The following is a 22,334-nucleotide window of genomic DNA, read 5'->3' as shown; positions in this document are numbered from 1 at the left end:
TTTCAGGAAGTTCTAAATGTCTAAGAGACATCTTGCGAATTGATTGCAATGTTTCAGGTCATACACTATAAAAACAACACTTTTCAAAAATTACAGAGTAACCTTCTTGGAGTGAATGTCAGTAATTAGTTAGTATTAGTTAGTATTTTAATATTTTCAATCGAAACAATTTAATTTTCAAGCACCCGAATAATGACAAATAAGGTTCATAGCTCACTGTGACCAACATTTTAAAATACATTCCTTTGAGTTTCGAAAACTTAGAAATTCAAATTTATTTGAAATTAAGGAAAGTAATTTATCACAACTAAAGATTTTAGGTCAGCAAAACTTTTTTGTTTATTTTAAAACTTATAGAGCATATAAAGACATAAAGAGTAAATATATGATGTAGGACATCGTAGTAGTGCTGTATGGGCGCAATTACTAGCTTAGGCCTACTTATAATGACTAGCTGGTGAAGGTAGTGGAGCATTTGGCAGTTAAAGAGATAGGTATTTTGGTGGAGACCAAAACAGAGCTAAAACAGAGTGAATGTAAGACTCACATTCATCAGGTGGACACAAACTCAACTGTCTTTAGAATTTTTTTCTGACACATTCCCTTTGTAACTTTATAAATTGCTATTTGTAAGTTTTTGCATTCATTGTTTGTTCCAAAGTCAACAGCTGACCAAAGAAATCATAGAAAAAAAAATATTCTAAAGTAGTTCTGTTATTGCAAGAAAGTAACTCCTGTATGGAACTGCTCACGACAAAGTCTGTGGATTACTCTGAGTAACAGTGTCATGATTTTTGGAAAGAGACACTGGTTTTGAATTTTAAAATTTTTGAGCACTACAGGCTGAGTGCCATTTAGTCCCATTATACTGAAGAGAAGACAGATATCTCTACAGCTGATATCAACAAAACTCTGCAGCTCACACCAAAACTATTTCAATAGATAAATAGTATTACAGGCCAGGATAAAAGTATGTATTTTTGATTTTGGGTGAACTTCAATCTCCAAGACCAGTTCTAATGTCATTTTCAAGATGTTCTTAATACACCTATGAAACAACTATAAAATAACATCCAAGGAGCATGATCTGAATGTATTGCTATCAATGTGTAAAACATGTATGAAACAAATCAAATACTTTATGTCTTTCTAATGTCCTCAGCAAACAAGCTGCACACATTTGGGGCACTTGTAGCCATTCTTGCATGCAGCAGTAAATACTGTATGTATGCTGCATCGTACTTGCAAGTTTTGCTTGGCCAGGAGTTCTTCAGGTTTTTTTTTCTTGTTGTTGTTGTGCTTTTGTTAGCTGAGCAGTTGATCTGCATGTCAGTTCTTTTCCTTTTCAAAACTTTATCAAATATATTATCATACATTATAATTATAGTTATTCACATAATAATGATTTTATTTATTATTATTATTATTATTATTATTATTATTATTATTATTATTATTATTGTTGTTGTTATTATTATTGTTGTTGTTGTTATTATCAATTTTTAACATTTTGCAGAGGCCCCCAGGCACCCGGATATCTGAAAATTAATCTGAATATCTCAAAATAATTAGTTACATGTCAAAATAACAACTTAATGTCTCAAAATAATGACTTACATGTCAAAGTAATAACTTAGTATCACAAAATAAGAATTATATGTAAATAAGCCATTATATTCGTATCTCAAAATAATGAATTAGAGGCCTATCACTTTGTATTTATCATTTTTCAGGCGTTTCTCATTAAAATGACTACGAGATATTTTTCATTACAATGGCGGCCCCGTTTTTACAGTAAACTTTATTACTAATCAACACATTAGCCAAATATTTGCTGAACGACACTTACTGGTGTGTTTTTGGTTACTGGAGCGAGGCAGCGCACTCAACAGCTTCGGCACTTTCCGGCCATTTCCGCCATCATATCGCCTCGCAAGTTCACACTGCCTCCATTTTGCTCTCGTGTGTACGTGTGCGTGCACAGTCAGTGTCGGTGTAAACGGGGGAGACAACAGGACCGAAAGCGGAGGGACTGAGATATTTCTACAGAAATGGACGGGTAATATTTTAACAGCGATGCTAAGTTGCCTGCATGCAATTATCTCACACTGAGGGGGCACAAAACGCGGAGTGTATGAATGCGTCACGTTATAGAGCAGCTGAGCAGCCGTCTGCTTGTGTAAACGGGTTTCCATAGCCACGCGCTCTCTTCCATTAAGGAAGTCCCTGATGTTAGCATGCTAGCATAAGTTAGCTAACGCTTGCTGTTTTATTACATTTGCTGCGTTGTTTTTATCTTTGATAAAAAACATACTCGGCGTGCATGACCGCATCATATAGAGATGTGTTCACAGTGTTCTATAATGTACTTTTTCTTAGTCTTCAGTATTTTGCAGCAGGGTGCTAACGTAGCGGCTAGTGAAGTTTAGCAAACCGTTATGCTAACAAATGTACAGTAACGGTGGTCCTTTGTGTTGTAGCTAACTGGCTAGCGGGTCCAGTGTATCTGTTGGGTCCTCTGATAAGCATGAGACGTGTCCTGGTTTTGAATCAGTTTGTGCTTCAACACACATTTCTACTATCGAGCAAAGTTGTACGGTGTAAAATGACAACTGCCTTTGATATTAGTCTTGTAGTTTTACACTGAGTTGGTTATAAAGTGTCTAACATCGACTGTTAGATTTAGTGGACTTGGGTGTGTCATTCAAAGATGTAGGTTGACCATGTATTGTAAAGCATGACCTCAACGTTACTGGAAGATGTGAATCATAAATGAGCCCCTCGGGAAAAGGCTGGTTGGAACACAATAATATCATGAAACCAGATCATGTTTATGTGGTTAACATGGATAGAACTGTATATATATATTATATATATATATACACTATACATACATAACACATTGTAACCAGAGTGTGTAAAGGGGATGTGAATTAACAAGTACCAGAAGGTATTGTCCATTCTGAATGAATGACTGGATGTAAATGTATTAATAAGCATTCAATATGTGAACAATTTAGAACTATAGCTTTGGTTCTCAGAGGGACTAATGGTGTTGTTACACTTATGAGTGAACTTAATCAGTAACTGACAGTTGATAATGAGTCTGTGTTCTTTCACTTGCTCTAATGAGACACATTACAGGTATAGTTCTCATTTTTTGAAGTGTGGGTGTATGAAGTATTTAACCATAATCATTGTATTACCTACAGTTGGTGGCTGGTGACACGCCCCCCCAGTTTGGAGAAGCAGTAGGGGTACCAGTGTATGAAGCTAAGCAATGTGCTGCTGTGGACCGGGTCAACACCTAAATGTGTTTTAGCTGCCTAACAAAACTGTATTAGCGTAAGTGTATGCTATATTTAGAATATTGTCAGACTGCTGCTCTATAAGCCAAAAATTGCTCTCTTCAAAGCCATCAGACTCCTTAGGCAAAATCAGTCCTTTTATCTCACAGTACACAGAGGTTGCTTAAGTGTTTTAAGAGGTTAGTTCATATTCACGAAAGGCGCAGAATAATAGCGGTATAAATGACAATTTTCTTCCCAATACAATGATATCAGATGTTATCATATAGAGATCTTAAAAATGATGATTATAGATCAGCATTCTCACTTTGCATCAGTCATATTGAATTGCTGAACAAGTTGATGTATAGTAACATCCCCGCAAAATAACAAACAAACTAACCAATCGTGGCAGTGCAGACCAGTTAAAATTGTTGTTTTTGTCATAGGAGTCTGGTTGCTTTGGGGAGAATGATATTTGGCTTGAATAATGGCAACAGAAAAGACTGTCTGACACCAAGTTAAAGCAGTGAAATATTCTAAATATAGCGTACCCTTAAACTGAAACTGTTTTTTAAGTGACTAAAAATGTTTTGCTGCTGTCCCTGTTCACAGCAGTATATTGCATAGCCTACTACACCAGTACTCCTGCTGCTTCTCTAAGTATGTCATGCAACCCTGTTCAGATAATCCAAACTATCCCTTTAACATTTAGGCTATATGAAACAAGTTACTGTTGTCTTCAGAGAAAAGATGACTCTCATCTGATTATTGTGTAACTGACAGCATCTGGTTTTGTTTTCCATTTTGAATCCCTTTATTTTGACCAAATGAAACTTGTCTCTCTTTCAGCATCAGTGATGTTGCAGTTGGAGTGAAGGTGAGTTTTCTGCTTTGGTTTTTCCTTAGTCTTCACCACACAAATCACACTAGCCTGCCCTGGACACTGTAGGTGTTTCTTGTTGTGTTATGAAACAACATGCACATTATTACTGCTTGTATACTACCGCGGTTGCAAAACAAACAGCTAAAGATTAGAGAAATTGATACTGGAAAATAGATATTTCTGCATTAACCCTTCAATGCAGGGGTGTTTTGTCAAGTAAGTAGTCACTTACATAATACAGCTTAAGCCCTTTTTCATTTACAGATATCAGAAAAGCTTTTTTCACCCCCTACATTCATTAATTCAGTGTAACCTATTATATTTCATGCAGCTTACACTTAGCTGACTGTAACTACTCATGGATTGGCACCCACCAAACCCAAAGTAATTAGCACTTCAATCACAAATCACAGTCATGTTTGACTGACAACATGGTTGTGTGCACTGCTTGCACTGTCCCACTGTTGTGCAGTCAAGCATGGATTAGGGTTGGGCGATTGGATAATTATTATCAGCAATTGGCTACCTCTGAAGAACAACTGAAAGCCGCTGCTTAGTGACACTCTTGTTCAGCCAGCTAACAGTGGCACAAACAGACCAGCAACAGCAGGGAGAGGCAGCAGGGAAAAGCACGTGGAGCCAGAATATTTTCACATCTAACTCTGTGAATTAAGTGGTTATTTCTCACAGGCCAGAGTTGGTTGTTGTTGGAACTAGTTGCTGCAGTATATGTTTTTTTTTTTTTTAAGGCTATATTGCAAGTATTTTCACTACGATATGATAAGTGGGAATGATAATTTTTTTATTAAAATTTTTTACTGAAAATAAGATTAAAATCATGAAGATGTCTTATTTGTTAGGGTCTGTGCCAAACAAAGTTTTTTTTTTTTATCTGGAGAACACAATTTTTTAGGACAGGGTTTTTATGCAGGACTACAGTACTTCATTATTATGCTGCTTTCTCACACATTTTCAAATGATTGTGATTTGGTTCTGCTTCCGTGATTAAATATTGCACTTAGCCATATTGTGATTTTAATAATATTGTGATTTATTGTGCAACACTAGTTTGAACAGTGGTTTCATTATCAACGTTTGTTTTCTTGATTATTGGTTAATTGTTTGCTCTATAAAATGTCAAAAACAGTGAAAAATTCCATCTTTTAATTGCATATTTTGTCTAATTTACAAAACTAAAAAGGATTTAAAGATTTTTTTTTATTATGATACAAGAAAATCAGCAAATATTCATATTCGAGACCTCTGTAGCATCACTTTAAAGAGGCACTTCTGAATAGACAACTTTTATTCTGAACTTTTTCAGTAAAAAACAGTTAGGGCTGCAACTAACAATTATTTTCATCATAGATTAATCTGTTGATTATTGTCTTGATTGATCAGATTAGTTGTTTGTTCCATAAAATGTCACAAAATGGTGAAAAATGTCCATCAGTGGTTCCCAGAGCCGACAACCTCAAATGTCTTGTTTTGCTCATAACAAAAAAAAAATTCCATTTACTTTGAGCAAGGAGTAAAGAAACCAGAAAATATTGATATTATTAGTAATATTAAGAAGCCAAAATCAGAGAATTTTGACTTTTTTCGTGCAAAATCACACCAATTAATTGATTAGTCAAGAATGTTGCATACTGTGGTTTTTAGGTTCATATTTTAGCCAGGAGCTCTGGGCTACTGCTTCTTTCAGAAGCCACCTCTTGCAAAAATGCAGAGATCTGTAATTTTTCTCTTTGCTTTCATGTTTTGTTTTGTTTTGGGGTTTTTTTGGTGGCTTAACTGCAGTATTTTTGTCACCACATATCTAATTACATTTAACACAGATGTTTCTTACAGCAAAAACATAGATAAACATTGTGTAGAAAGTGCCAAATGGTAGTAAGCAGCTTGATTCAACAGTGAGCGTCACGTTAGTCTCAGCAGGTGTACATAAAAAACAGCAATGTAAACATGGCCCTGTGCTGTTTTTCCAAATGATTTATTGATCACCTGGACAGTGACCCCAATTTATCTTCCCATATTACCCAAAATTGAACTGCGTATGGTGCTTGGTGGATGTTAATTTTGGACCCTGGTTATAATGGATTTTTTATTTATTAGATTAGATTCTACTAAACAAAAATAAGAAAAAACTAACATGGAGAGCTGTCTTATCCTGAGGTTAATGCTCTATTTTAACTCTTATGTAACACAACCAACATCCAGGAAATAAATATAAAAACGCGTGCCATAAAGATTAGGCAATATTTCATTTTAAAATCCTTTGTTTGACATTGTGCTGTTGTGTAACACCAGAACAATCAGATTTCTTTAAAATATTTGTTTTGAGTTTTTATAGCATGAGAATAGCTTTAATGAAATGGGAAGGGCTTGTGTCCCCACTGATCACCAAACAAACCTGTTTCCTTGTGTAAGCGCATTGTTGTTCTGGCTACCTAACCTGATTTGTTGAGTGCCAGCTGCATTTCTGTCTGCACAAAACAAAGTTAAAGTCCTCTCTCGAAGGGAAACAGAACAGTCATAAAATACTGATTCCTCTGATATGGTGGGTCTTTGCCATCCTGTTTATTTCATCAATATTTCAGTGTCATGGACAGAACAGAGAGGGTTGCCAGCTGTTGGGAGAGAAATCTTTTCTCCGATTCTTGCAGCCCATGCTCTGTGTGCTCACATTTTGGCCCAAGTCAGACAACTTTATTACCCTTTCAATTTATTTGTGTCATGTCGCTGTAGCAGGGCTCGCAACGTCTAGTTTATCGTAACCATAAAGAATGTTAGTGACAAAAGAACAATTGGTTCAAATTCAGTCAGACAGAAACAAGGAGGGGTGTATGAAGCTATTATAAAGTTGTGTGCGTAATGGGTCCCTAGCCAGGTTCCTCTTCATCCCATCAGTCAGGTTTAAGAGCACAGGGCGCCCGTCAGCCCCAGCAAGCCTTCTGGGACCTCGTATAGCTCAGGATGAAATGACACATCTTGACATCTTAAATTCAGCAAGATTAAACCTACACCAGAAAGGGAGGAGCCAGAGCACTCTCCTGCTGCTTTATGTCTCTTTCCACCTACTCCTCGACCCTCCTTTTGTTACTTTAAACTGTCTTCAGAGACCGCTTTTTTATTGTTGTTTGAGGGCCTGTCTGGAAAATGGAAATAGTTTCCCCCATTATTTCACAACTGAGCCTGACCGTCTGCCTGTCTTTCTTTTTTTTTCTGCAGAGAGGATCAGACGAGCTGAGTATGTACAACAGTCCCAACTCTGGCATGAGCAGTATCAGTGGTGAGTTCGTTCCGACCACCCCTGAATAGGGAGGGGCTTGACGGATTTGCATGATCGCTAGTGACAGACGGCATTAAAAGGAAGGATTAATAAATAGGTGTTTGAAAAGTGAAACGGGCTGCGCGAGTTGAACCATTCCCTCATGGGAGCTATTTAGTGTCTGAATAACATCACGCTCCTCAGTAGGTGGGCACCCACACACCACAGCATGTGACTGGAACAGACATAGTGGGTACCACTGCATTTTAATGCCTCCTCACTGTTCAGACGATATCAGAAGCATCTCAGAGAAAACTGCAGCATTATGGGTGACTGAAAGAGCTGCTGCCACAGAGAGAAGATGGACAAAGTTAGGCTATTAAGCACTCTGCCAACAAAATGAGAACGATGTTAAAGGCATACACAAGGGTTTTGTGAGATCTTTAATCAAAGTCCCAGTCTACCATTGCTACACAACGCCCCCATCCAGGCTAATGTCACCCCAGGGACCTGTCTAATAAGTGAGATAAAGATTCTCAGACTGCCTTTATTCAAGATCACACAAGGTTGATGTTGTGTAGCTACCTGAATAAACAGTCTTGCAGAGGTGGATGGAGTGTTCTTTAAATTCAGGATTTCCCAGTCCTGTTGTAAGCTTTCAAAAAAGAATGAAAAATTTGTAATAGATAAATTGATAAAGATAAATAAGACTTAACATGAATGGTCGGGTGTTGTGCTACAAAGCAGTTTATTAATCACCTTGAGATATTTTTACTGGCAAAGATGATTACATGTATTCTAAACACACTGTAAATCTCTTATCAAAATTATTCCTTTTGTATTTCTATTCTCCAGGAAAACAGCTTTACATTAATGTATTTGAGCAGTGCAAAATGTCACAGTGGTTACTTAAATATTATTAATTAATATTGTAAATAAATTGTCATTAGGACTCTGTCATTAACCCACAGTGGTCATGTGTTCCATCATTGTGTCAGCATGTTGCATATATACATATTTCTGCACATTTTCTGGGCTGCAGTCGTACAAAATGTAATCCAACATTAATTATTTGTTATATTCTTTAAGCTGTAAGATGATTGCTAAATGAGAAAATAATTTCTCATGAATCATTTTTTCTCAGACCTTTTCACATTACTGACCAAAACCATAACAAAGCAGAAGCAGTCATTGCTATCTTATGTATGTTATCTTACGATGGGGATTCCATTGTATTTGTTTGGAATCTCACATTGAGTTTTCTTAAATTTAGAAAAAAGACTTTGATGTGTAGTCAAACAGAGTTCTTCTATCAGTTTCACATCAGTTTGCAAGTACTTGGACTTGCTTGGAGTTTGATGCCATGGACAGAGGAATGTGAGCAGGGCGATGATTAATTGGTTCACAATTCCTGAATGAAATGATTGCTGAACAAGAGATCGGTATCCTGAGCCAGCTATTTAAACTGCAATTAGCAACCTGTTGGTTTTTGTCACTAAGAGAAATGTCTGTTTCTCAGAATTGAGGTAAAAAAGAAAAGAAAAAAAAAAGAAACTGAAATGACAGTATTGATCAATGGTATACAAATGGTACACACATGTCACTATACACATAAGCTGCCATGGTTAATCCCACCTATGTCAGCAGTCAACATGTGCTATTACATCCAAACAAGCTAAAATAACAAAGGGCGGTTGAAGTTCTTAAATAGATTAAGAAGAATTCAGACTCTAAGCCTCCAATTAGCCAGCAGCAGTCTTCTACTGAAAGCTAAAGAGAACACAAGCAACATGAAGCAACTGGAACTGTATGATATTATTTCTTCAGGTCTGTTTGATTTGTCAGAGCAGTCCTGCTTTTAAAAGAGGACCAGGTGTTTCCATCCCTTCGTACTTAGTGCCTTTCTGATCAACTAGTTACAACAAGATTTCAAGCTCAGATCTTTCAGAACAAAAGCTTCATCTTTATGAATGTAAAGGGACAAAATACTGTAACAGTACTCTGTTAGAAATAAATTAAAATTAAATATAGTACATCCATTGACATTGTTACATATATCTGATATTGCACCTAACAACGACACACGAACAGTTGGGTTTGAAACTCTTATCCTTTAACCAACAGTTCCCCTAAACCTCAATGTCCTTCAAGATATCTGATGCTTGGTATGTCTGTTTCCTCTGTGCCATAGTGTAGGGCTGAACAATTCATGACAGTTTTACCAAAATCATAACATGGCTTAGTGCACTTTTCCAATGCCGGAGGCACAATTTTATTTGAAGGCAAAATGTGTCAAAACATAATTTTAAGTTAGCCTAGGTATTGTCGTATTGCAGAGATGTCCTGGCCCACACATCATATTCTACAGTCTTAAGAAAACATCTTTGTTTGGTGCAGATCCCTGCAAAAATCAGCATAATCATTTTAATATGCTTTTCAGAAGAGAAAGAGTAAAGATGTAGAAATTCCCTTTAATATCACAAATCATTGCAGTTGCAGTTAGGCCCAGATATTCTTTCAAATCAGTGAGTCACACTGTTGCACTGGGTGACACGTTCCTTCATTACCATGAACACACACATGCTGTACTTTATTTTGACTTAATCCCACGTACACCATCCTGCTGTCCCAAATACTCAGGACCAAATGTGGATTACAATTTACTTAGTATTTGTTGCCATCTGAAAATAGTCACCCAACAAATACACTATTCCCTCCTGTTTGAATCATGTTTGCTGAAAACTTCAGTGACCAGCTGTTTTTGGAAATTACTGAGCCTTTTTTCATAAATGGAATAGTCATGACTGGGTTTCAAAGAATTGTCAGTAAGTATGAACCAGTGGGTTTGGGGCTGAGTTTCACTTAAGGTTTAGAGAAGTCAAAGAGAGGCAGACTAACACTTTGCTGGTTTTGGTTTCTTGAACAAATTTAGAGCAACTCCAACCTTGTTCTTTAGGGCCTTTTCACACCTGAAAGTCCAAAACATTGTTCATGTTTTTGTTTTACCCATTTAATCTGGTGAGTTTTGGTTTCACATTGACATGTGTGACGTGTGTCTCCACTTACTTACAATTGATTGGTTTATAGACGGGCATGCATTTAACATTAGCATGTTGTCAGTTCAGTTCCTCTCTCTCTCTCTCTCTCTCTCTCTCTCTCTCTCTCTCTCTCTCTCTCTCTCTCTCTCTCTCATCCTCTTGGAAAATAAAAGTCTCTTAACTTTTATGTGTTTTCAATGATACCACCTCTTACTTATTTTTGGTCAAACCAAGTTTGGGCTGTTTGGTCTAGACTGGGGTTCAGGGGCGGTTTCACACCTGTAACTTGGATTCAGATCAAACTGAAAAGTCTGAAAATCCAGTCCAAACAAAGATGGTGTGAAAAGGCCCTTTAAGCCAGAGAGATTTAGAGATGGGATGAAAACACATAGGTTTTAACTTTTTCATGAGGTGTGTTGACAGTAATAAAAATACAGAACATAACTGGCAAGGGGACAGCATTGCATTGATAAGCACACTTATTAAGTGTTTATGCTAAAATTTTAGATGGAGCTTCGAATGGCAGTGACAGTAAAAAGCTGAGGGTGGAGGAGGCCCCACCATCTCGGGTGCTTCATATCAGGAAACTGCCTAACGAAGCATCAGAGACTGAAGTCATCGCCCTCGGCTTACCTTTTGGCAAAGTCACCAATATCCTCACACTGAAGGGAAAGAACCAGGTGAGTGGAACAGATGGACCAAGTGTTGGCATATTTGTACGGACCACAAATAATTCTTAGCCTTCAGATTTACACAACAGATTAATTCATAGGCATAATGGGTGGGTTTTTTCCAGGAGGACATTGGTCAAATCCTGTTTCCTTTTCTGTCTTGACCTGCCAGTGACCAAGGGTCACATGAGTACTTTGGCTTGTTCTGTTCCTCTATCTTGAACTGCATCTGAATGATGCCCACATGTCCATACAAAAGCCTTTTGTCTGCCTGCTGAGGAGGCTGTAGGAAGTACTTGGCTTTTGTCCCCTAGATTCCTGTCAAGTACAGCGGCTTTGTTCTCTTCACAGTACCGATGCCGGTGTGTCTGCTCGTCTTGATCGATTGGCAGCTGCCTCATCTCAATGTGCAGACAACTTCATCTGTGCTGGTCTGATAAAGTTGTTTCCACAGTGGTGAATTGCAAGTCACTGTGGTGAACATTTTGCAGCAGTGACCTCCAGCATAAAGTTCATGTACTTCTCTCTTACTTGCAGGGTATCTAAAATTATTTCAATAAAAATGGGTAGATTTGTCCATTTTGTGGAAACTAAATAGCCATAGCCATGTAATGATTTCTTTAATTGCAACAGTGTTTAGAATTTATCAGTTTTTTCTTTTCTGTTCCTCCAGGCATTCTTGGAAATGGGGACAGAAGAGGCGGCCATCACTATGGTTAACTACTACACCACTGTGACTCCTCACGTTCGCAATGTCCCTGTCTTTATTCAGTACTCCAATCACAAAGAACTCAAAACCGATGCTGGAAATCAGGTGAGTAGAGTCGGACTAATGCATCGCTGTGTTTGGGAACAGTATTGACATTATTCTGAGGACGTGATCTCAATGCTTGTACTGTTTTTTTTGCATTTACAGTAAAATAGGTCACCATCTTGTCTGTTTAGCTCTATTGTTAAAGATAGTGACTAACAGCTTGTGTTTGGCCATAGCGGACCCAGGCGGTGCTTCAGGCAGTGTCGGCAGTCCAGTCTGGTGGGTCACCAAGTTCAGATGTGCAGGAGGCTCTCGCCGCAGCCTCCAGTCCTGTGCTGCGGATCATCATTGACAACATGTTCTACCCTGTAACGCTGGACGTACTGCAACAGGCAGGCAACAGTTATAGTGACCCCACACAGTAACAAATGTTCAGTTGTCATGTGACATACTACCCACTGTTTGTACCTGAGTATTAAAGTTATTTCTTCTTTTTTTTGATAGATTTTCTCTAAGTTTGGCACTGTCATGAAGATAATCACATTCACCAAGAACAATCAATTCCAGGCTCTTCTGCAGTTCAGTGATCCTGCTAATGCACAGCAGGCCAAACTGGTACGAAGCTGTTTATATAGAACTCCCACTATTTATCTACTACAGCACAACTAATCACTTCCTGTCTACTTCAGTGTACCATAATACCAGATGTAATAGTGAACATAGAGTTATATTTTTTTCCCCCTGCCAGGCACTAGATGGCCAGAACATCTACAATTCATGTTGCACACTGCGTATCGACTTCTCTAAGCTGGTCAACCTAAATGTCAAGTACAACAATGATAAGAGTCGCGACTACACGCGACCCGAGCTGCCTGCTGGTGATGGCCAGCCCAGCCTCGACCCCACGGTGGCCGCTGCCTTCAGCAAAGACTCCAACTCCCTCCTCGGTAAGATCCCAGGTAGATCACACTTTTATTTCTCTTCCTTTTATTGTTTGTGCCCACTGGCTATTTAATTTGTGGTTATGCCCAGATAGTTTTGAATTCTAAGGCCATGTGATTAGATTTCACATGGTGCGGGTTCATTCAAATGATACATTTTAATCAGATTCTGAAAAAATTAGAATCAGCCATTTTGGCTGGTGCAAAAGTCTCATCTTTTCTCAGTGTTGTACTGCTGTGGTGTAGTTTCTGTGCTGCTCTCCATTCCATGATTGTCTTGTCTCCTTCCTGTCAGGAGCCCTGAACCCTTTGAGCGCGGCAGCGGCGGCTGCTGCTGCTGCAGGCAGGGTGGCCCTAGCTGGACAGTCGGGGTCCAGCGGGGTCCTGCTGGTCAGCAATCTCAACGAGGAGGTCAGTAACACATCTATACACAAACACACCAGTCAGATGGACCATCTAAGGCTTAAAGTCCACCACTCCTACCCACCACCTTCATCCCTCTGTTCTTTTTTGATTCGCTGGTTGTGGCCAGTTGTCCTCCTTGTGCCACCATTTTCATTTTCATTGTCTTGTGTCTGTCATAGAGGATCCATGTAGAATGTCCATGATGGGATTTTCTGTACATGTTTGACCTTTGAACTCAACATGATTGACTTACTCTAAAACACTTCATTTGGCTTATCTAACTGTAACACTGACAATTCAGTTTATATATATATTTAAGTATTTGAAACTCTTTAAAAAAGTAGAAAGCAGAGAGCAGTAACTCTTCTGTGAGATTCAGTGAGACTGAGAGGGTGGTTTTGAGCAGCCATAGAAGTATTTGAGCTTTTTATTTGACAAAATGTCTCTCTGTAGTCAGGCTGATCATATCTGAGCCAGAAAACTAGTCCACATCCCTAGAAAATCTGTCTCTTTTGAAGTATTTACAGAACAGAGGAGCTGTGTGCAATTTTAGTTTATTTATATTTAGTCACTAATCCCTGAACTGTCCCAAGGAAAAAATTGGTGCCTCACCATGGGAAACCAAAGCTTTTTAGACAAGAGATGGACTGGACCTTTTGTTATTCCACCTAGTTTTGATATGAAGCAAACAATTATGTCTAACCCTTTCCTTTGCTGTATTTTCTAGTGTCCTTTACATGCCAAGGGCCTTGCTGTTGTTTTTATTTTTTACCCCTTTTGGTCAAGACTCATTATGTCCCCGTATGAGAGAGGGGATTTGCTGTTTCTGTCACCGCACCAAAAACCCTCCCCTCTTTCCTCCTCCGATGTTCTGCCCTCCCCTCTCTTGTCAAACTGTATCTAACTCGGCTAACTGTCTCTCTTCTGTTTTTCCTCTCTAAGCTCTCCTCACCTCTCCTCAGCTCATATGAAAGCTCATATGAAATCATTCTGTGGTCTCCTAACCCGTGTCTCACTTCTGGGAACAAATACCTGCCTCTCTGAAACGCTTTGCTCGCTGTCTTCTCTCCCTCTTCCTGAGTTTTTTTTTCTTACTGTGACTCAAATAGCATCTAATTTGTCTCACCTAATGTCTCTGTCTCTCTCCTCATCAGTCTGTTCTCTCTGGCTGTGAATGAATGTGTCATAGCGGAGCCTTTGACAGTATCTCAATCATTCAAACCTGAACCCCTGATGTTAAAGGGATAGTTCAGATTATTTGAAGTGTGGTTGTATGAGATACTTATCCATAGTTAGTGTATTACCTACAGTAAATGGCAGTCATTGCACCTCCTGTTTGGAGAAGCAGCAGTATAGGGAACCTAAACAGTGTACTGCTGTGGGCAGGGTCAGTAGAAAAAATCAATTTGAGTTGAAGTGTACACTATATTCAGAATATTCTCACCACTTACCCTGCCATCAGACAGCCTTGATAGGGCGGGGTATCAGATGCCACAGATGTGTAGTGTAGCAAGCTGAACTGCCAACTCTGTGAAATACATCACACTCAACTTTACCACACCCCAGGCTAGGTGGTAGGTGCTGCGGTAGTGGACATCACATATCACATGGAAGTGAAGTAGAACCCCTGTGATTAAGCTAGATGATTATTAAATTAATCCCCAACTATTTTGATAATCGATTAATCTGTCCAAATTCTCAAAATTTCACCTTCTTAAATGTGAATATTTTCTGGTGTCTTTACTCCATTCTGACAGTAAACTGAATGTCACTGAGTTGTGGACAAAACAAAACATTTGAAGATGTTGTCATGGGATCCTGGAAACACTGATCAACATTTTTCATATTTTTTTTAAATTTTATTTTAGACAAACGACTATTAATTGATTCATTGTGAAAATAATCAGCAGATTAATGGACAATGCAGTTGACTAATACAATTCCTTTTTTCCTTGACCTGAGCACAAAAAGAATGCATATTGTTTGATTGGAGAAGTTTCAATATAAGCCTGAGCCTTAGCCAACCCTTTAAAACATTGTAGTAACACAGAGAGATATTCTGTTTGTATAACAGTGGTTTCCCATGAGGAAGGGCTTTCTGACAGCGAGGTAAAGCAGTGAAAATATTCTCAGTGTACTGTACACTTACTTATGTTGTGCTGATGACCCTGTCCACAATAGTACATTGCTTAGCTTCATACACTGGGAGTAGAGCCCAACAGATACAGATATCAGGAAGTGAAAAATTCCTTGATATTTTGTATTTATATATGTATGTACAAAATCCAAAATGGTATCAGGGTGCTGAAACTGTAAACTTTCACTGTTTTTTTTTAAATAATTGTGAATAAACATACAGGGGTCAACAATAAGGCTTGCAAGGGGCAAGTTAAATGCCATGTTGGGCAAGTAAATCTGGCACTCTCTTGACAGACCATTATTTATTTTTCTGACATATTATGAATGTCGCAGTTTTGATTCAGCATGACAGTTAACTGAAGTTTTTGTTGTTATTTCATAATCGATAATAAATAAACTGCAGGGGCAAGTAAAAACTGACTTAATGAAAAAAAAGTGCAAAAAAAAACCCATTAATATTACCTGCTGCCATAAATGATAAAAGCACAAATATAACGACTTAAAATAAGAAATGCCATCAAATATTCATAAAATACTGTCTATAAAACCACCCCAAAAAATGGTCTGTTATGTTTTAGTATTAAAAATAAAAAAGGCAGACAACATAGAGGACAATACTGATAGAGTGACAGGCCAATATTGGTCGACTGATAACCCTAAGCAGTGCTCCTGCTGCTTCTCCACACTGGGGGTGTGCTGACGGCCATCTGCTGTAGGTAATACCCTGACTATAGATAAGTACCTCATACAACCCCTATTCAAAAAATCCAAACTATCCCTTTAAGATACTGTGCTTAAGCTTTCTTTTAGCCTCTTGGACTTGTGTGAACACCACGTTTTACTCAAGTGGCCTTCAACTCTTGCATGCCAAATTGTACTGCTTAAACAATAATTTAACTGCATGGTCTCTTAACTAATTTTCCCCCCTCAGCTTCTCACACTCCTGTAGTATCATCCTCCCTCGCTGAAAGATTGTAGATCTTCAGATTTCCGACCTGCTGCATGTTGTTTTTATCCCATGGTTATGACTTTATATTGCTGATTTTATTATGATTTTGACATGAATGTACCTTTACCCCATGCTTGTCCAGGGTGAAAGACATTTTGGCGCAAGTTATTTGCTGTATTTTGACTAAAGAAAACATTGATCCAAGCCATTATCTCTGACCAAACTACCTGCATTATTCCAGTGTACTGACCTATATTTTATTTTTTGTCCCTCCCCCCCCTCACTTTTTATTTTTTTATTTTCCCCCCAATTTGCATTTGCCTCCCTCTTCATCTCCTCCCCCTTTCATCTCTCTCTCTCTACTCCCACCCCTCCTTTCTCCCCCTCCATTCATCCTGCCTCCCCCATCCGCTCCATGTGCTGATGGGGGGACTGTTAACCCCTTGAATCATCCCCTTCTTCCACCACCTCCTCCTCCCACATTAACCAACCCCCCCTCCCCTCCATGACTCCTCTTCCACCGCCTGCTCCCCTCCATGACCCACCACCTCCATCACTCTCCGGGGGGAAAACAAAAACCACCATTCCTCCTACCTACCTCCGTTCTGGATCGATCTGTCCATCTCTACCTCCGCTCCGCTCCGACTCTTCTACCTCTCTACCTGTCTCACGCTGCTTGTTGCTCTTCTCTCCCTCTAAAGATGGTTACGCCCCAAAGTCTGTTTACCCTCTTCGGTATGTTATCGTTAGCTCTCTCTCTCTCTCTCTCTCTCTCTCTCTCTCTCTCTCTCTCTCTCTCTCTCTCTCTCTCTCTCTCTCTTCCTCTCCCTCTCTCTCCCTCTCTCTCTCTCTCTCTCTTTCACTTTTCTCTCTCCTTCTTTCTTCTACCTTCTTTCTTTTTGTTCTATATTCATTCTATCTTTGAGACATTTGTCATTATTATTATTATTATTATTATTATTATTATTATTATTATTACAAGCTTACATATATTTGTTTGCGCACACTAGCCTGTATGGTAATTTGTAACACATTTTATACATTTTGGCCCCCTCTTTATTGGTTTGGGTTAATGTTCATTGCTTTGCCCTAAAATTCACTACACAGTAATCTGTTAATGCACGGTGAAGTCATTATTTTTGCATGCAGATTTATTTTATAGCCATCTGACACAGCTTGATAACTTATCTGTTTAGAGGGTGTCTCTTCTCTCTTTACCTGTTCCTTCTACACACCTCACTCTACTGTAAATTTCTTGTGTGTACTCTGCTATTCTCTCTTCTTTGTTTTCTTGTCCTGAAATATCCTTGTCTCCAGTGTTAACTTATTTTTTGTTTTTCTAACTGTCTGCTTTCTCTCCACCTCACCTTTTTCTCCTCCTGCCTGCCTGTGATGCCAATGCAGGAGTGTACGGTGATGTCCAGAGGGTGAAAATTCTCTACAACAAGAAGGACAGCGCCCTCATTCAGATGTCAGACGCTAACCAGGCCCAGCTAGGTGAGCAGACGTCAATTGTCTTGTGAGGCTAGTGGCAGTGTTTGTCTAGAAGGGAGGCTAAGGGGGGCATAAACCATACTGTACATCTGTACACCTGTTCAGTCCTATTGTTACAGATGTTAGACACCTAACACCATTTTAAAATAATTCAATGGACGAAGTTTAAGACCAAACACACCCCTTTGTAGGGGCTTTGATCTCGTTCTGTCTGTAGTCATCACCATAGTAATGTAATGGTACATATAATGATAACAATTACACTATAATTCTATACAGTATACTGAATACTATAGTCTATAATACACTACTGCATTCTGTATTCTGGCTCAATGTCCAGCACACAGCACCATCCGACTGGTTAGAAGTCAGAGTAGCCAATCAACACTGAAGCCTGTGTCATAGATCTGCACCTGTGAGCAGAGCAAAGCTGTGTGTAGAAGTTAAAACAGTGGATATTGCCAAAGTTCCAGTTACCATCACAAACTTTCTATTCTACTTCTAAGTTTCCGTTTTACACCAGTGGAAATACACAAAGTCATGGCGGGGATATATATATATATATATATCTCTTTTAAGACTCCGCAGCCACACAGATATGAGCTGCAAAATAAAACACAGTACGCTTAAGTCTCGTTTTTTCACCGCTGCTCTGAGATTCAGGGAATTATGAAAAAGCAACAGCGAAAGTAAAATGTGTTTCACACGAAGATGGTTTTATTTAGTCAGATCTCATTCATTAGATCACATGCAGGCTAAACCATGGGGGGTGATCCATACGATGATCCATCCCAGCTTTACCTCTTTGTTTCACCTGCACTTTACTGTGCCACTGATAAATAATTTAATCAGTATTTTACTGGGAATTCCACTTTCCACAAAACAGTTGGGCCAATGTAAATATGTTCACACTAGTTTGATATTAATCCAAATATCTTCAATTTCAAAACAAATATCAGGTAATACTGAATTTTACCAGTCAGTGTCACACACGACACTTTCTGACCTATAGTGTTGTGTTTCAGAGGAAAACACAGCACGTCTTTCTAGTCTTTTCACTGTAACTCTGCACTGAGATTAAGGGAATTACTACCTTAAAAAGTGACAGTGGCAATAAACCTATATTTCACACTATGTTGGGAACATTTAGTCCACAATCACAAATCAACTATTTTTTTGCACCACCACGTTGTAAATATGGATTAAACAAAGCTTTGATGCTAAGACTTTGCATTGGTGGTTTTTGGTAATCAAATTACTCAAGTTTCATAAGGAATTATTTTAGCTCAAGCTAAAATCATGACTAAGCTTCCCAAACTGACAAGCTGCTGCAATGTTCTGCAACTGATTTAAAAGGGATGCACTGATTTATTGGCCAAATATCAACACTTAAATTTCAAACTATCGTTTCCGAATAGAAGGACAGGTCTTTTTTCATACTCTACTGCCCTTCATTATGTTAAAAACACTTGTAGTTACCAGAGTTCACTGCTCCCATTTGTTGTTGTGTGATAAGTTAAATGGATGTGTCATCACCTAGTGAGTCAGATGACATAAATATAAGCACTGCCTCTCATTTTATAGGTATGGAGTTCACATTTTTATGCCTCCACACTGGCAACAGCTGTGTCTAGAGATAGAGTCCATCTGTCCCATTCCTGAGAACATGATATCTCAACGCTTTGCTCTAATTTCTTCAAACTTTATTCAAATTTCCACTAGGAATGATTAGATTTGGGACGTCAAAGGTCAAATCCACTGTGGCCTCACATCTGTCCCATTCTTGTGAACACAATATGTCCGGAACACCTGGACGGAATCTCTTCAAAGGAATTAGAATTAGGGATGTACAATAAATCAGCTGATGTTAGCCGACAGATATTGTCTGTTATAGTATCTGATTTGAGAGATTGTCAAAGAATTTCATTTGAAATCTGAGGCAAACACTCTAAAAAATCGAGTATATTTATGAAATTTTTTTGATAAACTTTACTATAAAAAATAATTGAATGTTTGAAGAGTCAGATTTGTTCTTTGTTTTTGTTGTCATGGTGATGTCAGTTACATTTAGTTTGGTCAGATCATCCATCTTTACTCGTTACAACTGAGCCTTTCCTACCCTAAGGCGGGTTTAAACTACACACAAAAATGTGAAATTGTTGCTTAAGCTATTGGTGTCGGCCATGAGAAGCAGGCAATCATCTATTATTTGGTTATAGGCTGAAAAAAATTCATATTGGGCATCCCTGACTGGAGTGATTTATTTCAATATAGTGATGCTTTCCAGTTTGTCAAAAAATACACTTAATACCTTTGATTAAATTCCTTCAAAGTCTTCATATAAGGCTGGCCAGACTGGCAGGCAGAATCATCTGACCTCAAGGTGATAATTCTAGTTTTCTGATCATTGGGTTCTGTAAGTGACGCCAGTGATTACCACATGACAGACTGCAGCATCCTCACCACTGACACTTCTTTTCTTCCCCATGGCCAAAGCAATGAGCCACTTGAATGGACAAAAGATGTACGGGAAGATCATCCGTGTGACGCTGTCCAAGCACCAGACGGTCGCGCTGCCTCGTGACGGTCTGGATGACCAGGGCTTGACCAAGGATTACGCCAACTCCCCACTTCATCGCTTCAAGAAACCTGGCTCCAAGAACTTCCAGAACATCTTCCCGCCATCTGCCACCCTCCACCTCTCCAACATCCCGTAAGTACCGGGACAGTCAGTCCTGATTTTAGATGCTGGAGGGAGGGCTGTTTCTCCAATATCCCTTCAGCACTGGACATTTCTGAGTACTTAAAACATTTTACTTCAACCACCGTTCCTTTAAAAATCTGCAGGTACAAACCATTTCGTGTTTTGTGCTTTGACTCATCAGACATACAACATACGGACCACCAGCGAAGTCCAGGCCTCATTTTGATTTATGTGCAAAAACCATAACATGTATTAACAGTCGTCACTTTTTCATATGACTAGTTTCCCTAATCTTTGTGGATCATAAGACCATAGTAGAAACACAGACAACAGCAGAATGAATAACCTTTTAGTTCCTTGAAAAGTAAAGTGTCAGGTACTAAACTGAGAAATGGTCAACTGCTTTGACCCGTTAGCTTCCTGTTACTGTATATGATCAAGGTTCTGGTACAGTTGTATATGAATGCAATATTCTGTTCTGTTTTTGTTTAGAGTACATTTGAGCAGGCTTTGGTTGTGTTCAGGTAAATAGTCCATATGGAGTGCAAAAGAGGCTGAACACATTGGCTGATCTGGGGGCTGTCATCTTGGAACAATTCAGCTTTTTATTTGATTTTGTAATATATCTAGATTCATATGCAGATATCTGCTTATAAAGATCAGACTCCATCTCGATGCTTGCGCCTCAAGTTGCTAATTGGACTGTAAATGAGGAAGTCTTGACCTATTTTCTCACTTCCCTCTAGTGGTATCTGTCCATGCAGATACTTTAGGTTTTATTTATCCAAGTTTTGAGATATTTATGTCAATTTTTGACCCAAGACGATGGAGGTGAATGGATTTTTGTGATGCTGAGAGCATGGAAAATTACACTTATCAGAAATATTGTCATTATGCTGGATAATCTACAGACTGTCAACAGTTTTCGTTAGACCTATTGAGACTACAAGAATAAGAATAAGTCCCTCTGAAAGCTCCCTGACATTCCTTCCTGACTGTAACCTCTGACCTTTATTTTCATAGACAAGATGTGACGGAGGAAGACCTGCGGCTACTCTTCTCCAATGCTGGAGGCACTGTGAAAGCATTCAAGTTTTTCCAGTACGTACCCTGTCCTACAGTAAGATTAGTCAACTACAGCTTCTTACTGTTAAAGATGGGACCCATTAAGGAACAGTCTGTGATTCTTACTTTGGTTAAAAGATATGTTTGCTGGACAACAGCAGAGTTTGTATTGTGTGGTTCTTACTGCTGCATCCTATTTTTCAGGGATCGTAAAATGGCTCTGATCCAGATGTCAACAGTGGAGGAGGCAATCCAGGCCTTGATTGACCTTCACAACTACAACATGGGAGGCAACCAGCACCTGAGAGTCTCCTTCTCCAAGTCCACCATTTAAGAATGTGACCTACAAACTCCTGACAGCACCCGAACAGGGTTTACTGTCAGAACCCTTTGAGACTGTCTGGACACTGGGGGGGACCACATTGATTGAATCAGTTTTGTTGTTGGGGTTTTGTTGATCCTGTCATTCCTTGAGAGACTGAAACCTTTGACTTGCATCCTTTTTTAAAGAGAACAATTGCAGATACTGGATCCTCCCAGTTATTAACTGTACCTCTGTATTTTTATGTCAAGCGAACTATTGACATGATTGATTGTCCCCTTGTATAATAGTTTGATGTAGATCAGTGTTTAATTCTTGATTTAGTTGAAAAGATACAGTAAATGTGCCTTACTTGACAATATCAACTGTTTCTACAGCTGGACATGTTCATTAATTACCCTGCTATGC

At 38.8% G+C, this 22,334-nt stretch overlaps 1 protein-coding gene across 1 annotated transcript; it reads left to right on the top strand.

Moving 5' to 3' along the window:
• The first annotated feature begins 1,925 nt into the window (after positions 1-1,925).
• On the top strand, positions 1,926-22,287 carry ptbp2a (polypyrimidine tract binding protein 2a). The gene is made up of 14 exons (XM_084746728.1): positions 1,926-2,059; positions 4,140-4,167; positions 7,405-7,465; positions 10,990-11,162; positions 11,827-11,967; positions 12,144-12,299; positions 12,412-12,522; positions 12,656-12,866; positions 13,144-13,259; positions 17,043-17,076; positions 17,746-17,838; positions 20,332-20,548; positions 21,563-21,640; positions 21,809-22,287. The coding sequence occupies exons 1-14, from the start codon at positions 2,052-2,054 to the stop codon at positions 21,936-21,938; spliced, it is 1,557 nt and encodes a 518-aa protein (XP_084602854.1). The 5' UTR covers positions 1,926-2,051; the 3' UTR covers positions 21,939-22,287.
• The last annotated feature ends 47 nt before the right edge of the window (positions 22,288-22,334 follow it).

Source organism: Lutjanus erythropterus, chromosome 21, assembly GCF_056507025.1.
Source record: "Lutjanus erythropterus isolate fLutEry1 chromosome 21, fLutEry1.hap2, whole genome shotgun sequence".
NCBI lineage: Eukaryota > Metazoa > Chordata > Actinopteri > Lutjaniformes > Lutjanidae > Lutjanus > Lutjanus erythropterus.
The sequence above is the reverse complement of the archived record's forward strand: the minus strand, read 5'-3'. Positions and strand labels throughout refer to the sequence as shown.

Coding starts and splice junctions, on each gene's coding strand:
- ptbp2a (XM_084746728.1), top strand. Junction 12,523..12,655: donor ATGCACAGCAGGCCAAACTG/GTACGAAGCTGT, acceptor TCCCCCTGCCAG/GCACTAGATGGCCAGAACAT. Junction 20,549..21,562: donor CTCCACCTCTCCAACATCCC/GTAAGTACCGGG, acceptor TTATTTTCATAG/ACAAGATGTGACGGAGGAAG.